Source organism: Cherax quadricarinatus, unplaced genomic scaffold, assembly GCF_038502225.1.
Source record: "Cherax quadricarinatus isolate ZL_2023a unplaced genomic scaffold, ASM3850222v1 Contig3513, whole genome shotgun sequence".
Taxonomy (NCBI): Eukaryota; Metazoa; Arthropoda; class Malacostraca; order Decapoda; family Parastacidae; genus Cherax; species Cherax quadricarinatus.
Window position 1 is genome coordinate 16,639 of NW_027198539.1, and position 26,389 is coordinate 43,027.

The 26,389-nt window shown below is 40.5% G+C and overlaps 1 protein-coding gene across 1 annotated transcript; it reads right to left on the reverse strand.

The window, feature by feature from the left end:
- Window positions 1–5,805: 5,805 nt before the first annotated feature.
- On the reverse strand, window positions 5,806–25,682 carry LOC128695528 (latent-transforming growth factor beta-binding protein 1; the record flags this gene model as incomplete). The annotated part of the gene is made up of 5 exons (XM_070081654.1): window positions 5,806–5,985; window positions 13,903–14,048; window positions 19,097–19,342; window positions 23,187–23,198; window positions 25,038–25,682. Coding segments are annotated over 5 exons (1,214 nt in total), but the record flags the coding sequence as incomplete, so codon positions are not given.
- Between the last annotated feature and the right edge of the window lie 707 nt (window positions 25,683–26,389).

A 26,389-nucleotide genomic window follows, 5' to 3' on the forward strand; every position in this document is an offset into this window, starting at 1 on the left:
TCCTAGGAGTGACCCCTGTGGTACCCCACTCGTCACAGGCGCCCAGTCTGACACCTCGTCAAGTACCATGACTCGCTTCTGTCTTCCTGACAAGTATTCCCTGATCCACTGTAATGCCTTCCCTGTTATCCCTGCCTGGTCCTCCAGTTTTTGCACTAATCTCTTGTGTGGAACTGTGTCAAACGCCTTCTTACAGTCCAAGAAAATGCAATCTACCCACCCCTCTCTCTCTTGTCTTACTGCTGTCACCCTGTCATAGAACTCCAGTAGGTTTGTGACACAGGATTTCCCGTCCCTGAAACCATGTTGGCTGCTGTTGATGAGATCATTCCTTTCTAGGTGTTCCGCCACTCTTCTCCTGATAATTTTCTCCATGACTTTGCTTACTATACATGTCAGGGACACTGGTCTGTAGTTTAGTGCTTCATGTCTGTCTCCTTTTATAAAAATTGGGACTGCATTTGCTGTCTTCCATACCTCAGGTAACCTCCCTGTTTCGACAGATGTGTTGAATATTGTTGTTAGGGGTTCACATAGCGCCTCTGCTCCCTCTCTCAGGACCCATGGAGAGATGTTATCCGGCCCCATCACCTTTGAGGTATCTAGCTCACTCAGAAGCCTCTTCACTTCTTCCTCGGTTGTGTGTATTGTGTCCAACAGTTGGTGGTGTACCCCACCTCTCCATCTTTCTGGAGTCCCTTCTGTCTCCTCTGTGAACACTTCTTTGAATCTCATGTTGAGTTCCTCACATACTTCATGGTCGTTTCCTATTGTCTCTCCTCCTTCCTTCCTTAGCCTGATTACCTGGTCCTTGACTGTTGTTTTCCTCCTGATGTGGCTGTATAACAGCTTCGGGTCAGATTTGGCTTTCGCTGCTATGTCGTTTTCATATTGTCGTTGGGCCTCCCTTCTTACCTGTGCATATTCATTTCTGGCTCTACGACTGCTCTCCTTATTCTCCTGGGTCCTTTGCCTTCTATACTTCTTCCATTCCCTAGCACACTTGGTTTTTGCCTCCCTGCACCTTTGGGTGAACCATGGGCTCATCCTGGCTTTTTCATTATTCCTGTTACCCTTGGGTACAAACCTCTCCTCAGCTTCCTTGCATATTGTTGTTACAAATTCCATCATCTCATTTACTGGCCGCCCTGCCAGTTCTCTGTCCCACTGAACCCCGTTCAGGAAGTTCCTCATTCCCCCGTAGTCCCCTTTCTTGTAGTTTGGCTTGGATGTCCTGGCTTTAAGTGAAACAAAGCTGAAGGGGGTGGGAGAGTTTCAGTGGAGAGGAATAAATGGGATTAGGTCAGGGGTTTCAAATAGAGTTAGAGCTAAAGAAGGAGTAGCAATAATGTTGAAGGATAAGCTATGGCAGGAAAAGAGGGACTATAAATGTATTAATTCAAGGATTATGTGGAGTAAAATAAAGATTGGATGTGAAAAGTGGGTTATAATAAGCGTGTATGCACCTGGAGAAGAGAGAAGTGTAGAGGAGAGAGAGAGATTTTGGGAAATGTTGAGTGAATGCGTGGGGAGTTTTGAATCAAGTGTGAGAGTAATGGTGGTTGGGGATTTCAATGCTAAAGTGGGTAAAAATGTTATGGAGGGAGTAGTAGGTAAATTTGGGGTGCCAGGGGTAAATGTAAATGGGGAGCCTTTAATTGAGCTATGTGTAGAAAGAAATTTGGTAATAAGTAATACATATTTTATGAAAAAGAGGATAAATAAATATACAAGGTATGATGTAGCACGTAATGAAAGTAGTTTATTAGATTATGTATTGGTGGATAAAAGGTTGATGGGTAGGCTCCAGGATGTACATGTTTATAGAGGGGCAACTGATATATCGGATCATTATTTAGTTGTAGCTACAGTTAGAGTAAGAGGTAGATGGGAAAAGAGGAAGGTGGCAACAACAAGTAAGAGGGAGGTGAAAGTGTATAAACTAAGGGAGGAGGAAGTTCGGGTGAGATATAAGCGACTATTGGCAGAAAGGTGGGCTAGTGCAAAGATGAGTAGTGGGGGGGTTGAAGAGGGTTGGAATAGTTTTAAAAATGCAGTATTAGAATGTGGGGCAGAAGTTTGTGGTTATAGGAGGGTGGGGGCAGGAGGAAAGAGGAGTGATTGGTGGAATGATGAAGTAAAGGGTGTGATAAAAGAGAAAAAGGTAGCTTATGAGAGGTTTTTACAAAGCAGAAGTGTTATAAGAAGAGCAGAGTATATGGAGAGTAAAAGAAAGGTAAAGAGAGTGGTGAGAGAGTGCAAAAGGAGAGCAGATGATAGAGTGGGAGAGGCACTGTCAAGAAATTTTAATGAAAATAAGAAAAAATTTTGGAGTGAGTTAAACAAGTTAAGAAAGCCTAGGGAAAATATGGATTTGTCAGTTAAAAACAGAGTAGGGGAGTTAGTAGATGGGGAGATGGAGGTATTGGGTAGATGGCGAGAATATTTTGAGGAACTTTTAAATGTTAAGGAAGAAACAGAGGCAGTAATTTCATGCACTGGTCAGGGAGGTATACCATCTTTTAGGAGTGAAGAAGAGCAGAATGTAAGTGTGGGGGAGGTACGTGAGGCATTACGTAAAATGAAAGGGGGTAAAGCAGCTGGAACTGATGGGATCATGACAGAAATGTTAAAAGCAGGGGGGGATATAGTGTTGGAGTGGTTGGTACTTTTGTTTAATAAATGTATGAAAGAGGGGAAGGTACCTAGGGATTGGCAGAGAGCATGTATAGTCCCTTTATATAAAGGGAAAGGGGACAAAAGAGACTGTAAAAATTATAGAGGAATAAGCTTACTGAGTATACCAGGAAAAGTGTACGGTAGGGTTATAATTGAAAGAATTAGAGGTAAGACAGAATGTAGGATTGCGGATGAGCAAGGAGGTTTTAGAGTGGGTAGGGGATGTGTAGATCAGGTGTTTACATTGAAGCATATATGTGAACAGTATTTAGATAAAGATAGGGAAGTTTTTATTGCATTTATGGATTTAGAAAAGGCATATGATAGAGTGGATAGAGGAGCAATGTGGCAGATGTTGCAAGTATATGGAATAGGTGGTAAGTTATTAAATGCTGTAAAGAGTTTTTATGAGGATAGTGAGGCTCAGGTTAGGGTGTGTAGAAGAGAGGGAGACTACTTCCCGGTAAAAGTAGGTCTTAGACAGGGATGTGTAATGTCACCATGGTTGTTTAATATATTTATAGATGGGGTTGTAAAGGAAGTAAATGCTAGGGTGTTTGGGAGAGGGGTGGGATTAAATTATGGGGAATCAAATTCAAAATGGGAATTGACACAGTTACTTTTTGCTGATGATACTGTGCTTATGGGAGATTCTAAAGAAAAATTGCAAAGGTTAGTGGATGAGTTTGGGAATGTGTGTAAAGGTAGAAAGTTGAAAGTGAACATAGAAAAGAGTAAGGTGATGAGGGTGTCAAATGATTTAGATAAAGAAAAATTGGATATCAAATTGGGGAGGAGGAGTATGGAAGAAGTGAATGTTTTCAGATACTTGGGAGTTGACGTGTCGGCGGATGGATTTATGAAGGATGAGGTTAATCATAGAATTGATGAGGGAAAAAAGGTGAGTGGTGCGTTGAGGTATATGTGGAGTCAAAAAACGTTATCTATGGAGGCAAAGAAGGGAATGTATGAAAGTATAGTAGTACCAACACTCTTATATGGGTGTGAAGCTTGGGTGGTAAATGCAGCAGCGAGGAGACGGTTGGAGGCAGCGGAGATGTCCTGTTTAAGGGCAATGTGTGGTGTAAATATTATGCAGAAAATTCGGAGTGTGGAAATTAGGAGAAGGTGTGGAGTTAATAAAAGTATTAGTCAGAGGGCAGAAGAGGGGTTGTTGAGGTGGTTTGGTCATTTAGAGAGAATGGATCACAGTAGAATGACATGGAAAGCATATAAATCTATAGGGGAAGGAAGGCGGGGTAGGGGTCGTCCTCGAAAGGGTTGGAGAGAGGGGGTAAAGGAGGTTTTGTGGGTAAGGGGCTTGGACTTCCAGCAAGCGTGCGTGAGCGTGTTAGATAGGAGTGAATGGAGACGAATGGTACTTGGGACCTGACGATCTGTTGGAGTGTGAGCAGGGTAATATTTAGTGAAGGGATTCAGGGAAACCGGTTATTTTCATATAGTCGGACTTGAGTCCTGGAAATGGGAAGTACAATGCCTGCACTTTAAAGGAGGGGTTTGGGATATTGGCAGTTTGGAGGGATATGTTGTGTATCTTTATATGTTTATGCTTCTAGACTGTTGTATTCTGAGCACCTCTGCAAAAACAGTGATAATGTGCGAGTGTGGTGAAAGTGTTGAATGATGATGAAAGTATTTTCTTTTTGGGGATTTTCTTTCTTTTTTGGGTCACCCTGCCTCGGTGGGAGACGGCCGACTTGTTGAAAAAAAAAAAAAAAAAAAAAAAAACATTGGGAATCTCCTTTCCTCATCAGCACTGGATGATGCATGATTCACTGTATAACAAAATTAAAAACCTAGTTAACCTTTTGGATTATCCATCAATTTGTAAATCATATTAAACAGGAGGTTTCGTGGGCGAGGAGCTTGGACTTCCAGCAAGCATGCATGAGTGTGTCAGATAGGAGTGAATGGAGATGAATGGTTTTTGGGACCTGACGAGCTTTTGGAGTGTGAACAAGGTAATATTTTGTGAAGGGATTCAGGGAAACTGGTGATTTTAATATATAGCCAGATTTGAGTACTGGAAATGGGAAGTACAATGCCTGCACTTTAAAAGAAGGGTTTGGGATATTGGCTATTTGGAGGGACATCTAAACTGTCATATCTGAGTGCCGATGCAAAGACAGTGATTATGTATGAATGATGGTGAAGGTGCTTTATGATGATGAAGGTTTTTTGTTTCTTTTTTGGATTCTTCTTTCTTTTTGGGTCACTCTGCCTCAGTGGGAAACAGCTGACATGTTAAAAAAAAAAAAAATGTTTCTGGAACCCTAGCTACATCACCCTTTATCATAAAAAATTTCTTCCACATTATATGAAGTAAGATATTTAAAACTAGTGAATTAAACAATAATTTAAAACTAAGCCACTTGTAAAAATAGAATGGCTAAGGTTACAGCAAATGTAAGAGCACTGTACTGTTACTGTGATTTAAATGTAATGTTTCAAGTGGTCTTGTAACCATACAGCCTGGTCTGAAGTCAGACTTTCCTGCCGACCACTTGGCCAACTACAATGGTTGTACTAACAATCTGCAGGCCCACAAAGCCATCAACAGCCTGGCTGATTCAGCACTTGTAGAAGGAAGCTGTCAAGCTTCTTCTTAAAAACTTCTATCTTCATTCTGTCAATATTTCTGATATCGGCTGGTAACATGTTAAAGAGTTCTGAATTACTGAATGCTGAGAATGTTCTCTGACTGTACTCATGCCTTCCCTACTCTTCACTGGGTTTATTCCACAATTTCTCCCAGACTTATTTTTGAATGGACAAATACAAAAATATATACAATACACAGAGAAGTAAATAATTTTTTACCACCTGTGATTTGTCATATATAAGTGAAATCATGTATAGTATTAGCTTGTACTACCTACTGTCCTAGTGTTGTCCGCTTGCTCACCTCCCTTTTCACACATTCTAGTTTTGAGTTTCTATCTCTGTCCTCTTTTCCTGACCTTTATCTTTCCCCACCCCTGCCCCTTTTATGAATGCAATCTACATTCATGTAATATACATTTTAAAAATAAAATTTTGTGTTGTTTATTATTTGTGTATATGTACAATGGTCTCTATTGAACAGTATGACCACACTACTGTTCTTTCAAGAATCAATACCTATGGAAACATTTGTTCAGTTATACATGAATATCTACATACAATATACACTTTACCAATGCATGACATTCCATCATGTGCCAATATGAATCCTTCTGGGCAGTCACAAATGAAGGATCCCATTAGATTTTGACAACGTCCAGGGGCGGGACACACATCATCTCGCTGCATATGCAAAAGATTAAATAAATATACATTTAATACTTTCAGTATTCAAAATATATTTCAGGAGAAAATCAAAATTTATTTCAAGAGAAAATCAAAATTTATTTCAAGAGAAAAATCAAAATTTATTTCAAGATAAAATCAATATTTATTTCAAGAGAAAATCAAAATTTATTTCAAGAGATTAGCTTGAGCTTATTATTATTTACACATGAACACATGCCCAAGCAAATTTTTTACATTTACTCAAAAGAACACAAGTGAGCTTGTTCACAGAAGATTATAAATAGGTCTAACCTGGCAAGTAGTGACCCATGAATTTATTACTGGTGTTCTGCTATACACACACTTTGTAATTCCTATACTGGGTCATGGAATTCAAACAGAAAGCATGCTGAGATCCATTGACACAAAATACATCTGAGTAAAATAGTAAAGACTAGGCCTTTCAAGAAGAACATAAGAAAGGAGGAACACTGCAGCAGGCCTGTTAGCCCATACTAGGCAGGTCCTTTACAATCTGCATCCTACCAGGCAAATTCATCCCACTAACAAAACGCCCAACCCAATTTTCAATGCTACTCAAGAAATAAGCTCTGATGTGAAAGTCCCACTCAAATCCAACCCCTCCCACTCATGTACTTATCCAACCTAAATTTGAAACTACCCAAAGTCCTAGCCTCAATAACCCAACTAGGTAGACTGTTCCACTCATCAACTACCCTATTTCCAAACCAATACTTTCCTATGTCCTTTCTAAATCTAAACTTATCTAATTTAAATCCATTACTGCGGGTTCTCTCTTGGAGAGACATCCTCAAGACCTTATTATATCCCCTTTTTAATACCATCTTCCACTTATACACTTCGATCAGGTCTCCCCTCATTCTTCGTCTAACAAGTGAATGTAACTTAAGAGTCTTCAATCTTTCTTCATAAGGAAGATTTCTAATGCTATGTATTAATTTAGTCATCCTACGCTGAATGTTTTCTAACGAATTTATGTCCATTCTGTAATATGGAGACCAGAATTGAGCTGCATAATCTAGGTGAGGCCTTACTAATGATGTATAAAGCTGCAGTATGACCTCTGGACTTCTGTTGCTTACACTTCTTGATATAAATCCCAGTAATCTATTTGCCTTATTACGTACGCTTAGGCATTGCTGTCTTGGTTTAAGGTTGCTGCTCACCATAACCCCCAAGTCCTTTTCGCAATCTGTATGGCTAAGTTCTACATCATTTAACTTATAAGTACTAGGGTTATGGGCACTCCCGAGCTTCAGAACCTTGCATTTATCTACATTGAACTGCATCTGCCACTTTTCTGACCAAGAATAGAGTTTGTTTAAATCCTCCTGAAGTTCCCTAACATCTACGTTTGAATCAATTATCCTACCTATCTTTGTGTCATCGGCGAATTTGCTCATATCACTAGTAATTCCCTCATCAAGATCATTGATATATATTATAAACAACAACGGGCCCAAGACTGATCCCTGTGGAACGCCACTTGTTACAGATCCCCACTCGGATTTAACCCCATTTATGGACACTCTCTGCTTCCTGTCAGTGAGCCATGACTCGATCCACGAGAGCACTTTTCCCCCAATGCCATGAGCTGCCACTTTCTTTAACAGTCTATGGTGCGGAACTCTATCAAAAGCCTTACTAAAATCTAAGTAAATAATATCAAATTCTTTATCGTGATCAACAGCCTCAAAAGCTTTACTGAAGAAAGTTAATAAATTAGTTAGACAAGACCGGCCTCTTGTGAATCCATGCTGAGTATCATTAATCAAGCTATGCTTATCGAGATGGCTTCTTATAATCTCAGCTATAATTGACTCTAGTAATTTGCCTACAATTGAGGTCAGGCTTATTGGGCGGTAATTTGACGGTAACGACTTGTCCCCTGTTTTAAAAATAGGAATTACATTAGCCATCTTCCACATATCAGACACTACACCTGTTTGAAGAGATAAATTAAAAATATTAGTTAATGGTTCACAGAGTTCCATTTTGCATTCCTTAAGAACCCTTGAAAAAAACCTCATCAGGACCCGGTGACTTATTTTGCTTCAGTCTGTCTATCTGCTTCACAACCATTTCACTAGTGACTGTGATGTTACATAATTTATCTTCTTCTGGCCCACTATAAAAATTAATTACTGGAATATTATTAGTGTCTTCCTGTGTAAAAAAACGAGAGAAAATAATTATTTAAAATCGAGCACATTTCATTCTCTTTGTCAGTAAGATGCCCATAGTTATTTTTAAGGGGACCTATCTTATCTCTAACTTTTGTTCTATAGACCTGGAAAAAACTTTTTGGGTTAGTTTTAGAATCCCTAGCAACTTTAATTTCATAGTCCCTTTTAGCTTTTCTTATCCCCTTTTTAATGTCCCTCTTAATGTCAATATACTGATTCATAAGATGACCCTCACCTCTTTTGATACGCCTATAAATTCCTTTCTTATGCCCTAGTAGATACAGCCTATTATTCATCCATTTTGGGTCATTTCTATTGATCTAATTTCTTTATACGGGATAAACGTTCTTTGAGCAGCATGTATAGTGTTCAGAAAACTGTCATATTGATAGCTCTCTTCGTTACCCCAGTCAACAGATGATAAGTGTTCTCTAAGCCCATCGTAATCTGCTAAGCGAAAATCTGGGACTGTTACTGAGTTATCGCTACTATCGTACTTCCATTCAATGCTAAATGTAATTGATTTGTGGTCGCTAGCACCCAGTTCCTCTGAAATTTCTAAATTATTAACAAGGGATTCATTGTTTGCCAGAACTAAGTCAAGCAGGTTATTACCCCTTGTAGGTTCTGTCACAAACTGCTTCAAAAAACAATCCTGAACTACTTCTAAGAAGTCGTATGATTCTAAATTCCCAGTCAAGAAATTCCAATCAATATGACTAAAGTTAAAGTCTCCTAGAATTACTACATTATCGTGCCTTGTGGCCTTAACAATTTCCTCCCATAGTAGTCTCCCTTGGTCCCTATCTAAGTTTGGGGGACGGTATATCACACCTAAAATCAATTTTTCATGCCCCTCTGAAAATTCTATCCAAACAGACTCTGTATGTGTTACTTCAGACTTAATACCCGTTTTTATGCAACAGTTCAAGCGATCTCGGACATACAATGCCACCCCACCCCCCTTCCCAATACTTCTATCTTCTTGGAACAATTTAAAACCCTGAATATGACATTCCGCAGGCATGTCCCGACTTTTTGAATTAAACCACGTCTCAGTTAAGGCAAATACATCAATGTTACCTACACTAGCAACTAATCTCAACTCGTCCATCTTATTCCTAGCACTACGGCAATTAGCATAATAAACATTGAAAGACTCTCCTTTCTCTTTACCCTTCCTGCTCATTTCTATTTTTCTACTAAACCTATTACTGTCTTTATCACCCAAGGTCCCTGGCTTTTCAATATCTATCTCGTTCTTATTATTACTAGTTCCCCTAGAACTCGTAATATTACTACACTGGGACTTCACTGTTTTCCTGCCAAAACCCATACCACTAACTATTCCTAGTTTAAAGTCCTAACTGCTCCCTCCACTGCAGTTGCCAGTGCTCCCACCCCACACCTAGATAAGTGAACCCCATCCCTAGCATACATGTCATTTCTGCCATAGAAGAGGTCCCAGTTGTCAATGAATGGAAGTGAGGCCCTCCTGTACTGCTAAAACAAAACCACTATGTATTACTGGCCATAAGACAACAAAAAAGAGAGATGGGAAAGGGAGGAGTTGAATCTGACATTCCTTCAAATAGTCATATTCTTGCATAACCTGGAGGGTGTTATACACAGGAATAAAACTAGAGTAGATTTACAGGCTTCACAGATGGGAGTTAATCATGCTTTTTCTGCATCAGCAGTCAACACAGTGGTTTCATATCCCATGAGGAAACTTTTCACACAGACAGTAGTTGTTCATCTCTCTGGAACTCTGCTCTCCATATTCTAAGGACTTTGAGAAGGAAGCCAGAAAGAACTCCTCTCAATTTTCATGCTTTGGTGGCAATAACAATGGGTTATAATCAGCATTACTGGTAGGTTTCCTGTATACTTCGTAAAAAAAAAACTGTTGTTCTTCCTAATGCTGAGGATTTTCAGTTTGTTGAGCAGTCCTCCTCCTTTTCCTCCAATAACAAACAAACAACTTCATTTTGATAAAGTGGAGTATTGCACAGTACACAGTTATGGTAACTGACATGTATAAACTACTTTGTAGAAATTCCCTTGTTATGCAAAGCTTTTCTGGCAGCCTTAAAATTAACTTATAATTACTAGACAATGAGACAAATATAGTACATGAGAATAAGAATACTTAGTTTATACTGCATTGAAGGTATCCAGTAATTCAATGTAAAATTCTAATTAAAGATACATTAAGGATGAAGCTAAGTACCTGAATTGATACAATTCTGGGGCAGAAGAGGGAAGAGGGAGGGGTTCATGCAGGGCGAAAAGTGGGTCTGGAGAAATTGAAGTCATTTCTAAGGAAATGGCAGAGAACATAGAAGAAACGTCTAAATTTGCTAATTTCTTGCTGTGCAAGCTGCAACCATGACGTCTGAACAATTGCTTCCCCAAGTGCCTGATATGTGAGGGGTTTATGATTCTTAAAGGTTTTCAAAGGTATCTAGCAAGTTTCCCTGCTAGTTTGTATAGTGCACTTCCTATGATGAACATGATGGGATTGAGAGGATTGTTGGTCTTGCATATTTAAAGAAACTGTATATGTGCGCAGGACAAGCATAAGAGGTGAAATAGGTAACACAATTATACCCTATGAGGTGTTTTCTGGAGAATCTTAACGTGAACTGGTTAGAAACTTCTGTTTCCTTGTTCATGAGGGATCTGTGGACTATACTGTATGTATCTGTGTCGTCAAATAGTTCCACCAATTTATCAATTTATCTATACTGTTTGCCATTCATAACTTCCACTCCTCCTCTGGATCCTTTCCTTAAATTTCAAGAGTGAGGATGTACTTACAAGGGAAGAACAAAGTAACCCTTTCCTGGAGGGCCAGGCTGAGCAGACCCTGATGTATCTGTCTGTCTGTACTTGTGGGTTACAGAATTGATATGTTGGTTGTTCTTACTGCAGTAGGCCTACTGGCCTACTGCAGTAGGCCAGTAGGCCTACTGCAGTACTTCATTTATTATCACTTATTTATTACCATTCATTTATTACTATTGAATACTGCAGTAGGCCAGTAGGCCTACTGCAGTATTCAATGGTAATAAATTGCAACTGCTTAGGTATGGAAAGAATGAAGAACTCAAAAGTAACAGATTGCATACAAAACTCAAGAGGATCATAATATAGAATGAAAGGGACATGTGCAAGACTTAAGAATAACTATGTCAACTGATCTTTCTCTCAAAGAACATAAAAAGACAAAGGTCATGACAACCAGGAGAATGACAGGGTGGGTACTGAGAACCTTCAAAACATGGGAAATAATACCAATGATGACACTTTTCAAATTGCTAGTGCTCCCCCATTTGGAATATTGCTCAGTGCTCATGGTCCTAATCAAGGCAGGAGAAATATCAGAGCTTGAACAAATACAGAAATCATTTATGGCCCACAAAGAGCCAGTAAAGCATTTGAATTAGTGGGAATACCTTAAGAGGGGTTGTTGAGGTGGTTTGGTCATTTAGAGAGAATGGATCAAAGTAGAATGACATGGAAAGCATATAAATCTATAGGGGAAGGAAGGAGGGGTAGGGGTCGTCCTCGAAAGGGTTGGAAAGAAGGGGTAAAGGTGGTTTTGTGGGCTAGGGGCTTGGATTTCCAGCAAGCGTGCATGAGCGTGTTAGATAGGAGTGAATGGAGGCAAATGATACTTGGGACCTGACGATCTGTTGGAGTGTCAGCAGGGTAATATTTAGTGAAGGGATTCAGGTAAACCGGTTATTTTCATATAGTCAGACTTGAGTCCTGGAAAAGGGAAGTACAATGCCTGCACTTTAAAGGAGGGGTTTGGGATATTGGCAGTTTGGAGGGATATGTTGTGTATCTTTATACGTATATGCTTCTAAGCTGTTGTATTCTGAGCACCTCTGCAAAAGCAGTGATAATGTGTGAGTGTGATGAAAGTGTTGAATGATGATGAAAGTATTTTCTTTTTGGGGATTTTCTTTCTTTTTTGGGTCACCCTGCCTCGGTGGGAGACGGCCGACTTGTTAAAAAAAAAAAAAAAAAAATAACTTAGTCTTGAAAATGTACTCACTGGAGTGGAGGAGAGAGAGATACATAATAATATATACCTAGAAGGTACTTGAGGGCCTAGTCCCAAATCTGCACACAGCCATAACAACATACTGGAGCAAGAGATATGGGAGGAAGTGCAAGATAAACCCAGTGAAGAGCAGGGGCACAGTGGGCACAGTAAGGAAAAACTGTATCAACATTCGTGATCCCAGATTATTCAACATCTTACCAGAAGATATCAGAAACACTGCTGGAACAAGTGTAGAAGTCTTCAAGAAAAGACTGGAGGAGTAAGAAGCATTTCGGTTGGATCCAAGGGAGGATAAATTCAGTTACTTGGATCAAGAGCCCTTCACTGTACAAAAACATAACCCTCTTCAGGGGTTATGTCCTTGTACAAGTAAGAAGGGTTGGGTTTGAGAAGAACCTGCCCAGCAAAGGGCTGTGGTCTTTCTGCAGCGCTCTTGTCTTATGTTCTTATATAAATGAGAAGGGTTGTGTTTGAGAAAAAATACCTAGTACAGGCAAGTAAGATTAATTAAGTGCTTCTCTATTCTTATGTTTACAGAAATACTCTTTCATATTTTTTACTTAAATGAAACTTTCATATTTAACTCAAAACCATCTCCTGCCAAGGCAGGGTGACCCAAAGAAGAAATCACATTCACATTCTCAGAGCTGCTCAGAACCATCACAACCCAATACCCCAACAATATGAACATGGTGGTGATTCACAGAACAGGTGATAATTTCTTAATTTTTTGGGTGGTTTGCACTCATCAGGTATTAGTTTGGGCATATTTACTTGGTAAAACATAACCTTATTTTATGGCCGGTAATATATGGTACAAAACAAAAAGCTGGTATTAGAAGGTGCTTATGCAATGCTTTCACAAATCCTTGGAATCAGTAAATCACTAAAAACAAATAATACTTTCCAAAGATAATAAACTCCTAATCTCAGAAATAGAGCTGTCCTCTTCCTTCATGGATCAAGCCTGATTACCTCTTATTCTCAAGACACTCCTATATTTGGTAATTCCTTGCAAATGTAATCATAGCAGGTGCTGTTTGTGAGACTACTTTTAATTAAAAAGTATTGGTGTTAATGATGTTACTATTATTGATGATATTTTCAGTCACCAAATATTAATGACTGAAAAAGAATCTATGCAATGTAACTGTAATACTCATGAACTTAATAAAGCAATGAGGGGCAATCAGCGTCACAAGTTAGTGATTGTTTGATTTTTTACATAGGATAAAGAAAGCTGAAATTACTGTACTTGGGGCAACATCCCTTTTCCAAATTATGGCAAGCACTGCTCAATGAAATTCTGACAAAAGATAACTTTTTTTTTTAACACACTAGCCATCTCCCATCAAGGCAGGGTGACCCCCCCCCCCAAAAAAAAAAAAAAAAAAAAACTTTCACCATCATTCACACTATCACTCTCTTCTAGAGGAGCACAGATAAGACAGTTTAGATGTCACTCTAAACAGCAAATATCCCAAACCCCTCTTTTAGAGTGCAGACACTGTACTTTCCACCTCCAGGACTCAAGTCCAGCTACTGGATACTGGATAATATTTTACATAAAACTCCTGGAATTGAGTAAGAGGTAAACCTCATATAAGACATCTGTCAACCTACCTCAGAGCATTCATTAATATCACGACACTGCTCTCCATTTGGTGTGAGGGTATAGCCATCAGCACACTCGCATCTGAATGAACCTTCAGTGTTTCGACAGCGACCATTGACACAAAGACCTACGTTGATCAGACACTCATTCACATCTGTACAAAGAGAATACTACAAAAGTTTGTGGCTTATAAAATGTGAATAGAGATGTCATTTCTGTTACTGCCTCCTCCTCCTAATAATAATAATAATAATAATAATAATAATAATAATAATAATAATAATAATAAATTTATTTTCACATGATACATGGTTGTACAAAGGAACATAAAAGTTGGGTGTACATGCCAAAAGCCCCTTTGTATGCGGAGCATTTTGGGCAAACTTAAAATTAACTTAAGATTAATAAGGCAATAACAGTTCATATGGTCACTGGATGAGTTACAGCAAGTACAAGAGAAATTAGTATTATTAGGTAATGCTATATGACTTTAATAAGTCTAGTACAGAAGTTCAGTAGAGAATAATTACACTACTGAATTAGTTTATAACAATTTACAATATGATGTATTACAATTTAGTACTATTTAAAACAATGAAATTTAAGAATCTTAATTTAGAAGTAATGAGTAAATGGTTGAGCAATCCTCAGTACAATATGAAGTACAGTGGTACCTTGGGATATGAACTGAAAATGTGTAATACATGATTAACCCTTAAATGGTCCAAACGTATATATACGTTTTTTCAACATCTGAAAGTATGTAAAAAAATGTACATCTTCTTTTTTGTTTTACATTTGAAAATGTGTAAAAAAAACTTTTATCTACATTTTATTTTTTGTTACATATGAAAATATGTTAAAAAAAGTAGATCTAATTTTGTAGCACTACGAATTTGAACGTCGATTTGCTTGGACCGTTTAACCCTTTGAGGGTTTTGGTCGTACTAGTACGTCTTACGCATAGGGGTTTTTGACGTACTAGTACGCATAAATTCTAGCGGCCTCAAATCTCGCAGGAAAAGGCTGATAAGCCTAGATGTGAGAGAATGGGTCTGTGTGGTGGGTGTGCGCAGTAGGAAAAAAATCTGGGACCCAGTGGTGCATTGTGGGAATGCCATCATAGTACACAATTTCCACCGTGCCCTGCGGTAAGAAGTTCCTCACTCCTCGGCGAATTGGGACACTTTTGTTCCCCAGTGACAGTTCTAATACAGATGGAAGTGACAGTGAAGATGAGTTTCAAGGTTCTGGTGAGGTTTTGACCGAAACTAATGACCATAATATGGGTAATAGTGAGGAAAACCCAGACAACCCACAGCCTTCCACCTCTGGTGCTGGGCCGTCGTTCAGTTGTACCAGAATCAAAGAGGAAACTCCTATTTTCCAAAATCCCAGACTCAGATGTGAGCATTGGTGATGATAATGATAGTGATTATGAACTACAAGCTCTTCAAACTTGTTCCAAGAATGGAGGCAGAGGAGGAGGAGGCAAGAGGAGGAGGAGGCAAGAGGAGGAGGAGGCAAGAGGAGGAGGAGGCAAGAGGAGGAGGAGGCAAGAGGAGGAGGAGGCAAGAGGAGGAGGAGGCAAGAGGAGGAGGAGGCAAGAGGAGGAGGAGGCAAGAGGAGGAGGAGGCAAGAGGAGGAGGAGGCAAGAGGAGGAGGAGGCAAGAGGAGGAGGAGGCAAGAGGAGGAGGAGGCCAGAGGAGGAGGAGGCAAGAGGAGGAGGAGGCAAGAGGAGGAGGAGGCAAGAGGAGAGGAGGCAGAGGAGGAGGAGGCAAGAGGAGGAGGAGGCAAGAGGAGGAGGAGGCAAGAGGAGGAGGAGGCAAGAGGAGGAGGAGGCAAGAGGAGGAGGAGGCAAGAGGAGGAGGAGGCAAGAGGAGGAGGAGGCAAGAGGAGGAGGAGGCAAGAGGAGGAGGAGGCAAGAGGAGGAGGAGGCAAGAGGAGGAGGAGGCAAGAGGAGGAGGAGGCAGAGGAGGAAGAAGAGGAGGAGGAGGCAAGAGGAGGAGGAGGCAAGAGGAGGAGGAGGCAGAGGAGGAGGAGGGAGGAGGAGGAGGAGGAGGAGGAGGAGGAGGAGGAGGAGGAGGAGGAGGAGGAGGAGGAGGAGGAGGAGGAGGAGGAGGAGGAGGAGGAGGAGGAGAGGAGGAGGAGGAGGAGGAGGAGGAGGAGGAGGAGGAGGAGGCCGAGGAGGAGGAGGAGGAGGAGGAGGAAGAAGAAGAGGAGGAGGAGGAGGAAGAAGAGGAGGAGGAGGAGGAGGAGGAGGAGGAGGAGGAGGAGGAGGAGGAGGAGGAGGAGGAGGAAGAAGAAGAATACGTAATGATAACAATAATACATAATAATAATACATAATAATAATAATACATAATAATAATACATAATAATAATAATAGGTAATAATATTAATATGTAATAATAAATGTTCACCCATGACAGTAACAAGATAAGGGGAGATAACATCTGATAAGTGCTGACGTTTGATGAGGGTAAATGAGGGTAGAGCTGATGCCAAAAGATGAGATGAACATCGCCCTCCCTTTGTTTTTGCTGGTATACTAACATTTCTGTCTGTCTATTTGCCTGTCTGTCAAGCTCCCTGTCTATCCATCTAGCTCTCTGTCTCAGAGAGCCACAAGACTACGTCATGACTTTTACTCACATCTTCAAGCAGAGTATAGCACTTTGTCTGGGTTTCTTGGGTTATCCTAGGTAATTTATACTATGTATACTTGTATTTATGTGTACCTGTGAGACAGAGATAGACAGACAGATAGAATGAGGGAGAAAGATAATTAGATAGAATGGAGGAGGGGAAGCAGCATCCGACCCCATTGTTTTGACAGGCCGGAGGGGGAAAGAGTAATGAGCCAATATGTCACTTTGACAGCTGCCGACTCCTTGTAATTTACACTATGGACGAGGAGGAGGAAGAGTAGGGGGAAGAGGAAGAAGAGGAGGAGGAGGAAGAGGAGGAGGAGGAAGAGGAAGAGTAGGATGAAGAGGAATAAGAGGAAGAGGAGGAGGAAGAGGAATAGTAGGAGGAAGATTAGGGGGAAGAGGAGGAAGAGGAAGAAGAGGAGGAGGAGGAAGAGTAGGAGGAAGAGGAAGAAGAGGAGGAGGAGGAAGAGGAGGAGGAGGAAGAGGAAGAGTAGGAGGAAGAGGAAGAGGAGGAAGAGGAAGAGTATGAGGAAGAGTAGGGGGAAGAGGAGGAAGAGTAGGGGGAAGAGGAGGAAGAGGAAGAAGAGGAGGAGGAGGGTGGAACACTAGTACACTGGTACTGGTACACTAACATTTCTGTCTGTCTATTTGTCTGTCTGTCAAGCTCCCTGTCTATCTGTCTATCCGTCTAGCTCTCTATCTCAGAGAGCCACAAGACTGTGTCATCACTTTTACTCACATCTTCAAGCAGAGTATAGCACTTTGTCTGGATTTCTTGGGTTATCCTAGGTAATTTACACTATGTATACTTGTATTTATGTGTACCTGTGAGACAGAGATAGACAGACAGATAGAAAGAGAGAGACAGATTGAAAGAGATAGAATTAGGGAGAAAGATAAAACACCATTGTGTATGACACCATGTTTCAGAGTTCCACAAGCTGCAGAACTAATAGGAATATGTTCAGTGACTGTATATTGGTATATATATTATAGAACAATAATAATAAACAATGTTTTGTATTGTTTGTTTTTGTAAACAAGTTTTGTAAACAATATATTGATAATTATGTTTGTGTGCTTATTGTGTTGTATACAACGAGTGTATATATGTACATTGCACCTTACTTTGGTCTCATAGGCCACATAAGTTATGTGAAAAAATAAAATAGTGAAAAAAACAACAAACCTTCAAATACAAGTAAATCAAAGTTTACCGGGTGAGCGGCAGTCGCCGCTGTTGCCATACGCGGCTCATTTTCTGCAAACTTCATGCATCCATATCTCCGTAAGTATTGATGGTAAATTTTTTTTGTTTATCCTATAATGTTTAGAAAAAAAAACTCTATTTTTTCATAAGAAAAAATAATTTTTTTTTTTTTGAAATTTGGCCGACCCTGAGAACAAGTTTCGGAGAGGGCCTGTCGACCCTCAAAGGGTTAAGGGTTAAAGTATTTAATGATTAAATATATGCATATAAATAACAAATGCCTAGTGCTCTAATAAAGCTCATATTATCAAGTACATTTCTATAGATATGCTTTGACTCTCAATTATCTTTCAGTCATGTCCCTAATCTAATTAATAGCTTTCCAAACGTAATCTTAAATTTTTTTTTTAACAGACCGGCCATATCCCACCAAGGCAGGGTGGCCCAAAAAGAAAAACGAAAGTTCCTCTTAAATTTAGTAATTTATACAGAAGGGGTCACTAGCCCCTTGCTCCAGCATTAAACCCTGGACCCAAGTGGTGAGAGGCGTGACTCTCACCACTGGGCTACCCCGTAGGGTATAAAGAATTTTTGTGGTCGCTGCCGCACCCTTTACCCCCTCCCTCCAACCTTTCCTAGGCCAACACCTACCCCGCCTACCCTCCACTACAGATTTATACACTCTCGAAGTCATTCTATTTTGTTCCATCCTCTCTACATGTTCAAAACCATCTCAATAACCCTTCCTCAGACCTCTGGATAATAGTTTTGGAACTAAAAGGCAAAGAAACAAACTATCACTAAATAATAGTCCACGACAGATATAAGGTGCAAAGAACTGTAGCTGTTGAGGGTCTTAAATACTGGCACTTTAAAGTCAGAGTTAGCAGGATAAGCTTTTGCAAATGGGGCCATCTTGAAACTTGCAAAATAGTCAGATAGTCAGGAAAATCCTTAATACTGGTCTGATTCACAGCAGAATGAAACTCAGCCTACATACCTGATATTATATAACTAGACACTGGCCACAACATACCAGTTATAGAGATATTACATACACAAAGGAGAAAGAAACTTAATGATGACTAATTACTGTCCAAACTGGATTGAAACATCATCATAAGTTTCTTTCTCCTATGTGAGGGCTATCTGTGTTTGATCCAGTCAAGGTATTGTACCTCTGTGTTCTTTGAGATATTACATAACCTGTTGTAAGCTACCAGTGTATAATTTGTGCCAGTATCTGTTGGTCCTGTGGTGCATCCTGTAAGTCATAACATCAATAACCTAAGACAAAATGTATGTATAATTTGAAACAAAACACTGCATGAGCTTACCGATACAGTCACGGTTAGGGCCAATCTTGAATCCTCGATAGCACTGACACTGGTAGGATCCCATGGAATTAAGGCATGTGCCATTATTGCAGATATTGGGGGAACGGACACATTCATCCAAGTCAATGCACGAGGAGCGGTCTGCTGTGAGCACATAACCTGGGTCGCATATACACTGGAAGCTTCCCTGAAAATTATTGCAGACACCATGTTGACAAACCCCTTCGTGTTCACATTCGTTGATGTCTGCAACACCAAATACATTAAAGTTATAAAAAAATGACTCGAACATTATATATTTAAGTGCTAGGACAGTAACTTGATAATATTTTTATTCAAAATTTTACAATGTGTGTATAAGTGATGGAGGTAGTAGGTTGGTAGACAGCAACCACCCAGGGAGGTACTACCGTCCTGCCAAGTGAGTGTAAAATGAAAGCCTGTAATTGTTTTACATAATGGTAGGATTGCTGGTGTCTTTTGTCTGTCTCATGAATTTTATAGTGGGCTAGTGCAAAGATGAGAAGAGAAAAAGGTAGCTTATGAGAGGTTTTTACAAAGCAGAAGTGTTATAAGAAGAGCAGAGTATATGGAGAGTAAAAGAAAGGTGAAGAGAGTGGTGAGAGAGTGCAAAAGGAGAGCAGATGATAGAGTGGGAGAGGCACTGTCAAGAAATTTTAATGAAAATAAGAAAAAATTTTGGAGTGAGTTAAACAAGTTAAGAAAGCCTAGGGAAAGTATGGATTTGTCAGTTAAAAACAGAGTAGGGGAGTTAGTAGATGGGGAGATGGAGGTATTAGGTAGATGGCGAGAATATTTTGAGGAACTTTTAAATGTTAAGGAAGAAAGAGAGGCGGTAATTTCATGCACTGGTCAGGGAGGTATACCATCGAGTGAAGAAGAGCAGAATGTAAGTGTGGGGGAGGTACGTGAGGCATTACGTAGAATGAAAGGGGGTAAAGCAGCTGGAACTGATGGGATCATGACAGAAATGTTAAAAGCAGGGGGGGATATAGTGTTGGAGTGGTTGGTACTTTTGTTTAATAAATGTATGAAAGAGGGGAAGGTACCTAGGGATTGGCGGAGAGCATGTATAGTCCCTTTATATAAAGGGAAAGGGGACAAAAGAGATTGTAAAAATTATAGAGGAATAAGTTTACTGAGTATACCAGGAAAAGTGTACGGTAGGGTTATAATTGAAAGAATTAGAGGTAAGACAGAATGTAGGATTGCGGATGAGCAAGGAGGTTTCAGAGTGGGTAGGGGATGTGTAGATCAAGTGTTTACATTGAAGCATATATGTGAACAGTATTTAGATAAAGGTAGGGAAGTTTTTATTGCATTTATGGATTTAGAAAAGGCATATGATAGAGTGGATAGAGGAGCAATGTGGCAGATGTTGCAAGTATATGGAATAGGTGGTAAGTTATTAAATGCTGTAAAGAGTTTTTATGAGGATAGTGAGGCTCAGGTTAGGGTGTGTAGAAGAGAGGGAGACTACTTCCCGGTAAAAGTAGGTCTTAGACAGGGATGTGTAATGTCACCATGGTTGTTTAATATATTTATAGATGGGGTTGTAAAGGAAGTAAATGCTAGGGTGTTCGGGAGAGGGGTGGGATTAAATTTTGGGGAATCAAATTCAAAATGGGAATTGACACAGTTACTTTTTGCTGATGATACTGTGCTTATGGGAGATTCTAAAGAAAAATTGCAAAGGTTAGTGGATGAGTTTGGGAATGTGTGTAAAGGTAGAAAGTTGAAAGTGAACATAGAAAAGAGTAAGGTGATGAGGGTATCAAATGATTTAGATAAAGAAAAATTGGATATCAAATTGGGGAGGAGGAGTATGGAAGAAGTGAATGTTTTCAGATACTTGGGAGTTGACGTGTCGGCGGATGGATTTATGAAGGATGAGGTTAATCATAGAATTGATGAGGGAAAAAAGGTGAGTGGTGCGTTGAGGTATATGTGGAGTCAAAAAACGTTATCTATGGAGGCAAAGAAGGGAATGTATGAAAGTATAGTAGTACCAACACTCTTATATGGGTGTGAAGCTTGGGTGGTAAATGCAGCAGCGAGGAGACGGTTGGAGGCAGTGGAGATGTCCTGTTTAAGGGCAATGTGTGGTGTAAATATTATGCAGAAAATTCGGAGTGTGGAAATTAGGAAAAGGTGTGGAGTTAATAAAAGTATTAGTCAGAGGGCAGAAGAGGGGTTGTTGAGGTGGTTTGGTCATTTAGAGAGAATGGATCAAAGTAGAATGACATGGAAAGCATATAAATCTATAGGGGAAGGAAGGCGGGGTAGGGGTCGTCCTCGAAAGGGTTGGAGAGAGGGGGTAAAGGAGGTTTTGTGGGCGAGGGGCTTGGACTTCCAGCAAGCGTGCGTGAGCGTGTTAGATAGGAGTGAATGGAGACGAATGGTACTTGGGACCTGACGATCTGTTGGAGTGTGAGCAGGGTAATATTTAGTGAAGGGATTCAGGGAAACCGGTTATTTTCATATAGTCGGACTTGAGTCCTGGAAATGGGAAGTACAATGCCTGCACTTTAAAGGAGGGGTTTGGGATATTGGCAGTTTGGAGGGATATGTTGTGTATCTTTATATGTATATGCTTCTAAACTGTTGTATTCTGAGCACCTCTGCAAAAACAGTGATAATGTGTGAGTGTGGTGAAAGTGTTGAATGATGATGAAAGTATTTTCTTTTTGGGGATTTTCTTTCTTTTTTGGGTCACCCTGCCTCGGTGGGAGACGGCCGACTTGTTGAAAAAAAAAAAAAAAAAAAGCAGATGTTGCAGGTATATGGAATAGGTAGTAAGTTACTAAATGCTGTAAAGAGTTTTTATGAGGACAGTGAGGCTCAGGTTAGGGTGTGTAGGAGAGAGGGAGATTACTTCCTGGTAAAAGTAGGTCTTAGACAGGGATGTGTAATGTCACCATGGTTGTTTAATATATTTATAGATGGGGTTGTAAAAGAAGTAAATGCTAGGGTGTTGGGGAGAGGGGTGGGATTAAATTATGGGGAATCAAATACAAAATGGGAATTGACACAGTTACTTTTTGCTGATGATACTGTGCTTATGGGAGATTCTAAAGAAAAGTTGCAAAGGTTATTGCATGAGTTTGGGAGGGTGTGTAAAGGTAGAAAGTTGAAAGTGAACATAGACAAGAGTAAGATAATGAGGGTATCAAATGATATAGATAAAAATAAATTGGATATCACATTGGGAGAAGGGAGTATGGAAGAAGTGAATGTGTTCAGATATTTCGGAGTTGATTTGTCAGCACATGGGTTTATGAAGGATGAGGTTAACCGTAGAATTGATGAAGGATAAAAGGTGAGTGGTGCATTGAGGTATATGTGGAGACAAAAAATGTTATCTATGGAGGCAAAGAAGGGAATGTATGAAAGTATAGTGGTACCAACACTCTTATATGGGTGTGAAGCTTGGGTTGTAAATGCTGCAGCGAGGAGGCGGTTGGAGGCAGTGGAGATGTCCTGTCTAAGGGCAATGTGTGGTGTAAATATTATGCAGAGAATTCGGAGTGTGGAAATTAGGAGAAGGTGTGGAGTTAATAAAAGTATTAGTCAGAGGGCTGAAGAGGGGTTGTTGAGGTGGTTTGGTCATTTAGAGAGAATGGATCAAAGTAGAATGACATGGAGAGTGTATAAATCTGTAGGGGAAGGAAGGCGGGGTAGGGGTCGTCCTCGAAAAGGTTGGAGGGAGGGGGTAAAGGAGGTTTTGTGGGCGAGGGGCTTGGACCTCCACCAAGCGTGCCTGAGCGTGTTAGATAGGAGTGAATGGAGATGAATGGGTATTGGGACCTGACGAGCTGTTGGAGTGTGAGCAGGGTAATATTTAGTGAAGGGATTCAGGGAAACCGGTTATTTTTATATAGCCGGACTTGAGTTCTGGAAATGGGAAGTACAATGCCTGCACTTTAAAGGAGGGGTTTGGGATATTGGCAGTTTGGAGGGATATGTTGTGTATCTTTATACGTATATGCTTCTAAACTGTTGTATTCTGAGCACCTCTGCAAAAACAGTGATTATGTGTGAGTGAGGTGAAAGTGTTGAATGATGACACACTCATTGATATCTGAAATAATAAATGAGTCAGATGGTATAAAACATTTAAATATAGTAATCATACACATATACACAATTATACATGCATGCATGCAAGTGTGCACGTGTGTGTGTGTGTGTGTGTGTGTGTGTGTGTGTGTGTGTGTGTGTGTGTGTGTGTGTGTGTGTGTGTGTGTGCGCGCGTGTGTGCGCGTGTGTGCACGTGTGTGCGTGTGACATGCGCATGTGTGTGCGTGTGTGCATGTGCGTGTGCGTGTGTGTGTGTGTGTGTGTGTGTGTGTGTGTGTGTGTGTGTGTGTGTGTGTGTGTGTGTGTGTGTGTGTGTGTGTGTGTACTCACCTATTTGTACTCACCTATTTGTGGTTGCAGGGGTCGATTCACAGCTTCTGGCCCCGCCTCTTCGCTGATTGCTACTAGGTCCTCTCTCTCCCTGCCCCATGAGCTCTATCATACCTCGCCTTAAAACTATGTATGGTTCCTGCCTCCACCACATCACTTTCTAGGCTATTCCATGGCCTGACTACTCTATGACTGAAGAAATACTTCCTAACATCCCTTTGATTCATCTGAGTCTTCAACTTCCAGTTGTGACCTCTTGTGTCTGTGTCCCATCTCTGGAACATCCCGTCTTTGTCCACCTCGTCTATTCCGCGCAGTATTTTATATGTCGTTATCATGTCTCCCCTGACCCTCCTGGCCTCCAGTGTCGTCAGGCCGATTTCCCTCAATCATTTTTTTTATAACATGCCGGACATCTCCCACTGAAGCAGGGTGACTGGAAAAAGAAACACTTTCACCATCATTCACACTATCATTGTCTTGCCTCTGGCAAGACAATGATAAACAGCAAATATCCCAATCCCCTCATTTAGGGTGCAGGCACTGTACTTCTACCTCCAGGACTCAAGTCCGCCTAACAGGTTTCTCTGAATCCCTTCACAAAATATTACCACGCTCACACTCCAACAGCTTCTTAAGTTCCAAAAACCATTGTCTCAACTCACTCCTACTTATCAGGCTCACACATGCCTGCTGTGATGGCCCCCTACCCTACCTTCCCTCCACTACAGATTTATAAGCCCTCCAAGTCATCCTATTTTGCTCCATCCTCTCTAAATGACCAAACCACCTCAACAACCCCTCCTCAGCTCTCTGGATAACACTTTTAGTAACTCCACACCTCGTAATCTTCAAAATGTGAGATCTCTGCATAATATTTACACCATACACTGCCCTCAGACACGACATCTCCACTACCTCCAGCCTCCTCTTTGTTGCAACATTCACAACCCAACAGTCATCTGGTGACCTTAGGATGAAAACATTCACCAACGTTCATTCAGTTGTCATCTTTCTAGAAGTATCTGACATCATAATCCAATTACACCTGTACATATTGGTATTATATATTGTATTATTTCAAGGAATGTTAAGGAGTCAAACCTTAAGTTTAGCATGTGCTAATCCTAGACTCTACCAATGAACTGTGAAGGCTACAAGACTGGCAACCTTATCCCAGGTAATGTCCTCAGCTAACCCAGCTGCTACATGGAGTGCAGGTTTCTTTATAAACAATCTCTCACATACAACAGTTGGAATGATCAGATATATCACTTGTATGTCTAAGCCTTGTGAATATCTTACAGTCACGACTAAAAGAATTACAAAGAAAAGTTTATATACTAAATACTCAAGTAATATTGTATGTTCTACATGAGTGTTTCATATTTATACTTTTCCTCTTTCTCTATTTTTTTGGCTGCAATTTTTGCTCCAATATAAAACAACTTAAAATACACAGAGCATGCATAACACATTTACCCCCAAAACTGCTAGTACTGTTACATACCAACACACATGTGACTGGGTTCATTGTATCGGAAGCCAACATTACACTCGCAACGAAATGAGCCCATGGTGTTTATGCAGCGGCCATTCTTGCACATCATGTGACCCATCAGCTCGCACTCATCAAAGTCCTCAGGTTGTCCAGTTAGGGGATTAATCACCTGGCCACTGTCCACCACTGGGACTCGACTACTGCCAGGTCTAGAAACATCAGTGCCATCACTACTTCCAATCTCCTCAGGGTGTATACCAGGGATTGTGACATCAGGCCCTACAGGCCTGCCATCAGGCCCTACAGGCCTGCCATCAGGCCCTACAGGCCTGCCATCAGGCCCTACAGGCCTGCCGTCAGTCTCTATTGGCCTGCCATCAGGCCCTATTGGCCTGCCATCAGGCCCTACTGAGCTGCCATCAGGCCCTACAGCCCTGCCATCAGGCCCTACAGGCCTGCCATCAGGCCCTACAGGCCTACCATCAGGAACACGATCTTCAGGGCGTCGAGGGCGTTCACGATCATGAGGGCCCTCTCCAGAGCCTACAGTCAATATGTCATCAGTAGTGGGAAAACCATCTACCGATGGTCTTCTTCTATCACCTGGGCCTGGGATCAAACCAATACCCACGTGACAGAGTACGTTGAAGGCCACTGTACAAGATAAAATATATTTTTAATGTTGGAGCAAGTTTACAATATGTCATATATAAGAAATAAAAACAGTCATTATAATCTGAAAAGTATTTGAAATATCTGACTAAACTGTATTGGGTTTAGCAATTATTAAAAAATTTTTTTGTTAAATCTTCTACTGTGTAGACTGTGGTATTTCACTCTGATCGAGGAAGTAGCAATTTAACTCCAGCATTCTGCTCTAAGCAATGAGGAGTCATGGACTAAGCCTGGAAGGTGCTACTGCCACCAACATTACCAATCCTAAAATAAACACTGAAGCCAACACCCAAGCACATCTGCAGGGGCAGTACCAAAATTTCTGTACTTTGGGAGCTTAGGGGTGATTTTCTGGTTGGAATGGAGACTAGGAGACTTGTTCTGAAGCAACATTATTATTAGTATTATTATTATTATTATTATTATTATTATTACTATTTTTATTTGGGTCTGACTTTGAGGACTGAAACCACCCCAAGCCTCCCCCTTGATACTGTCACTGTACATCTGCAGCTCTTCAATTATTTAAAAACTGTATAGTACTGTTTTCTTATCCTCAATGATAAATAATGGAAGCTTCTTAACGTGGAAGGCTTGCCAAGCCCAATTTTTAACTCAAAGGCCACACATTTCTATTCTGTATTTGTAGGTTATATAAAAAAATAATATAAAACTTAGCCACTATA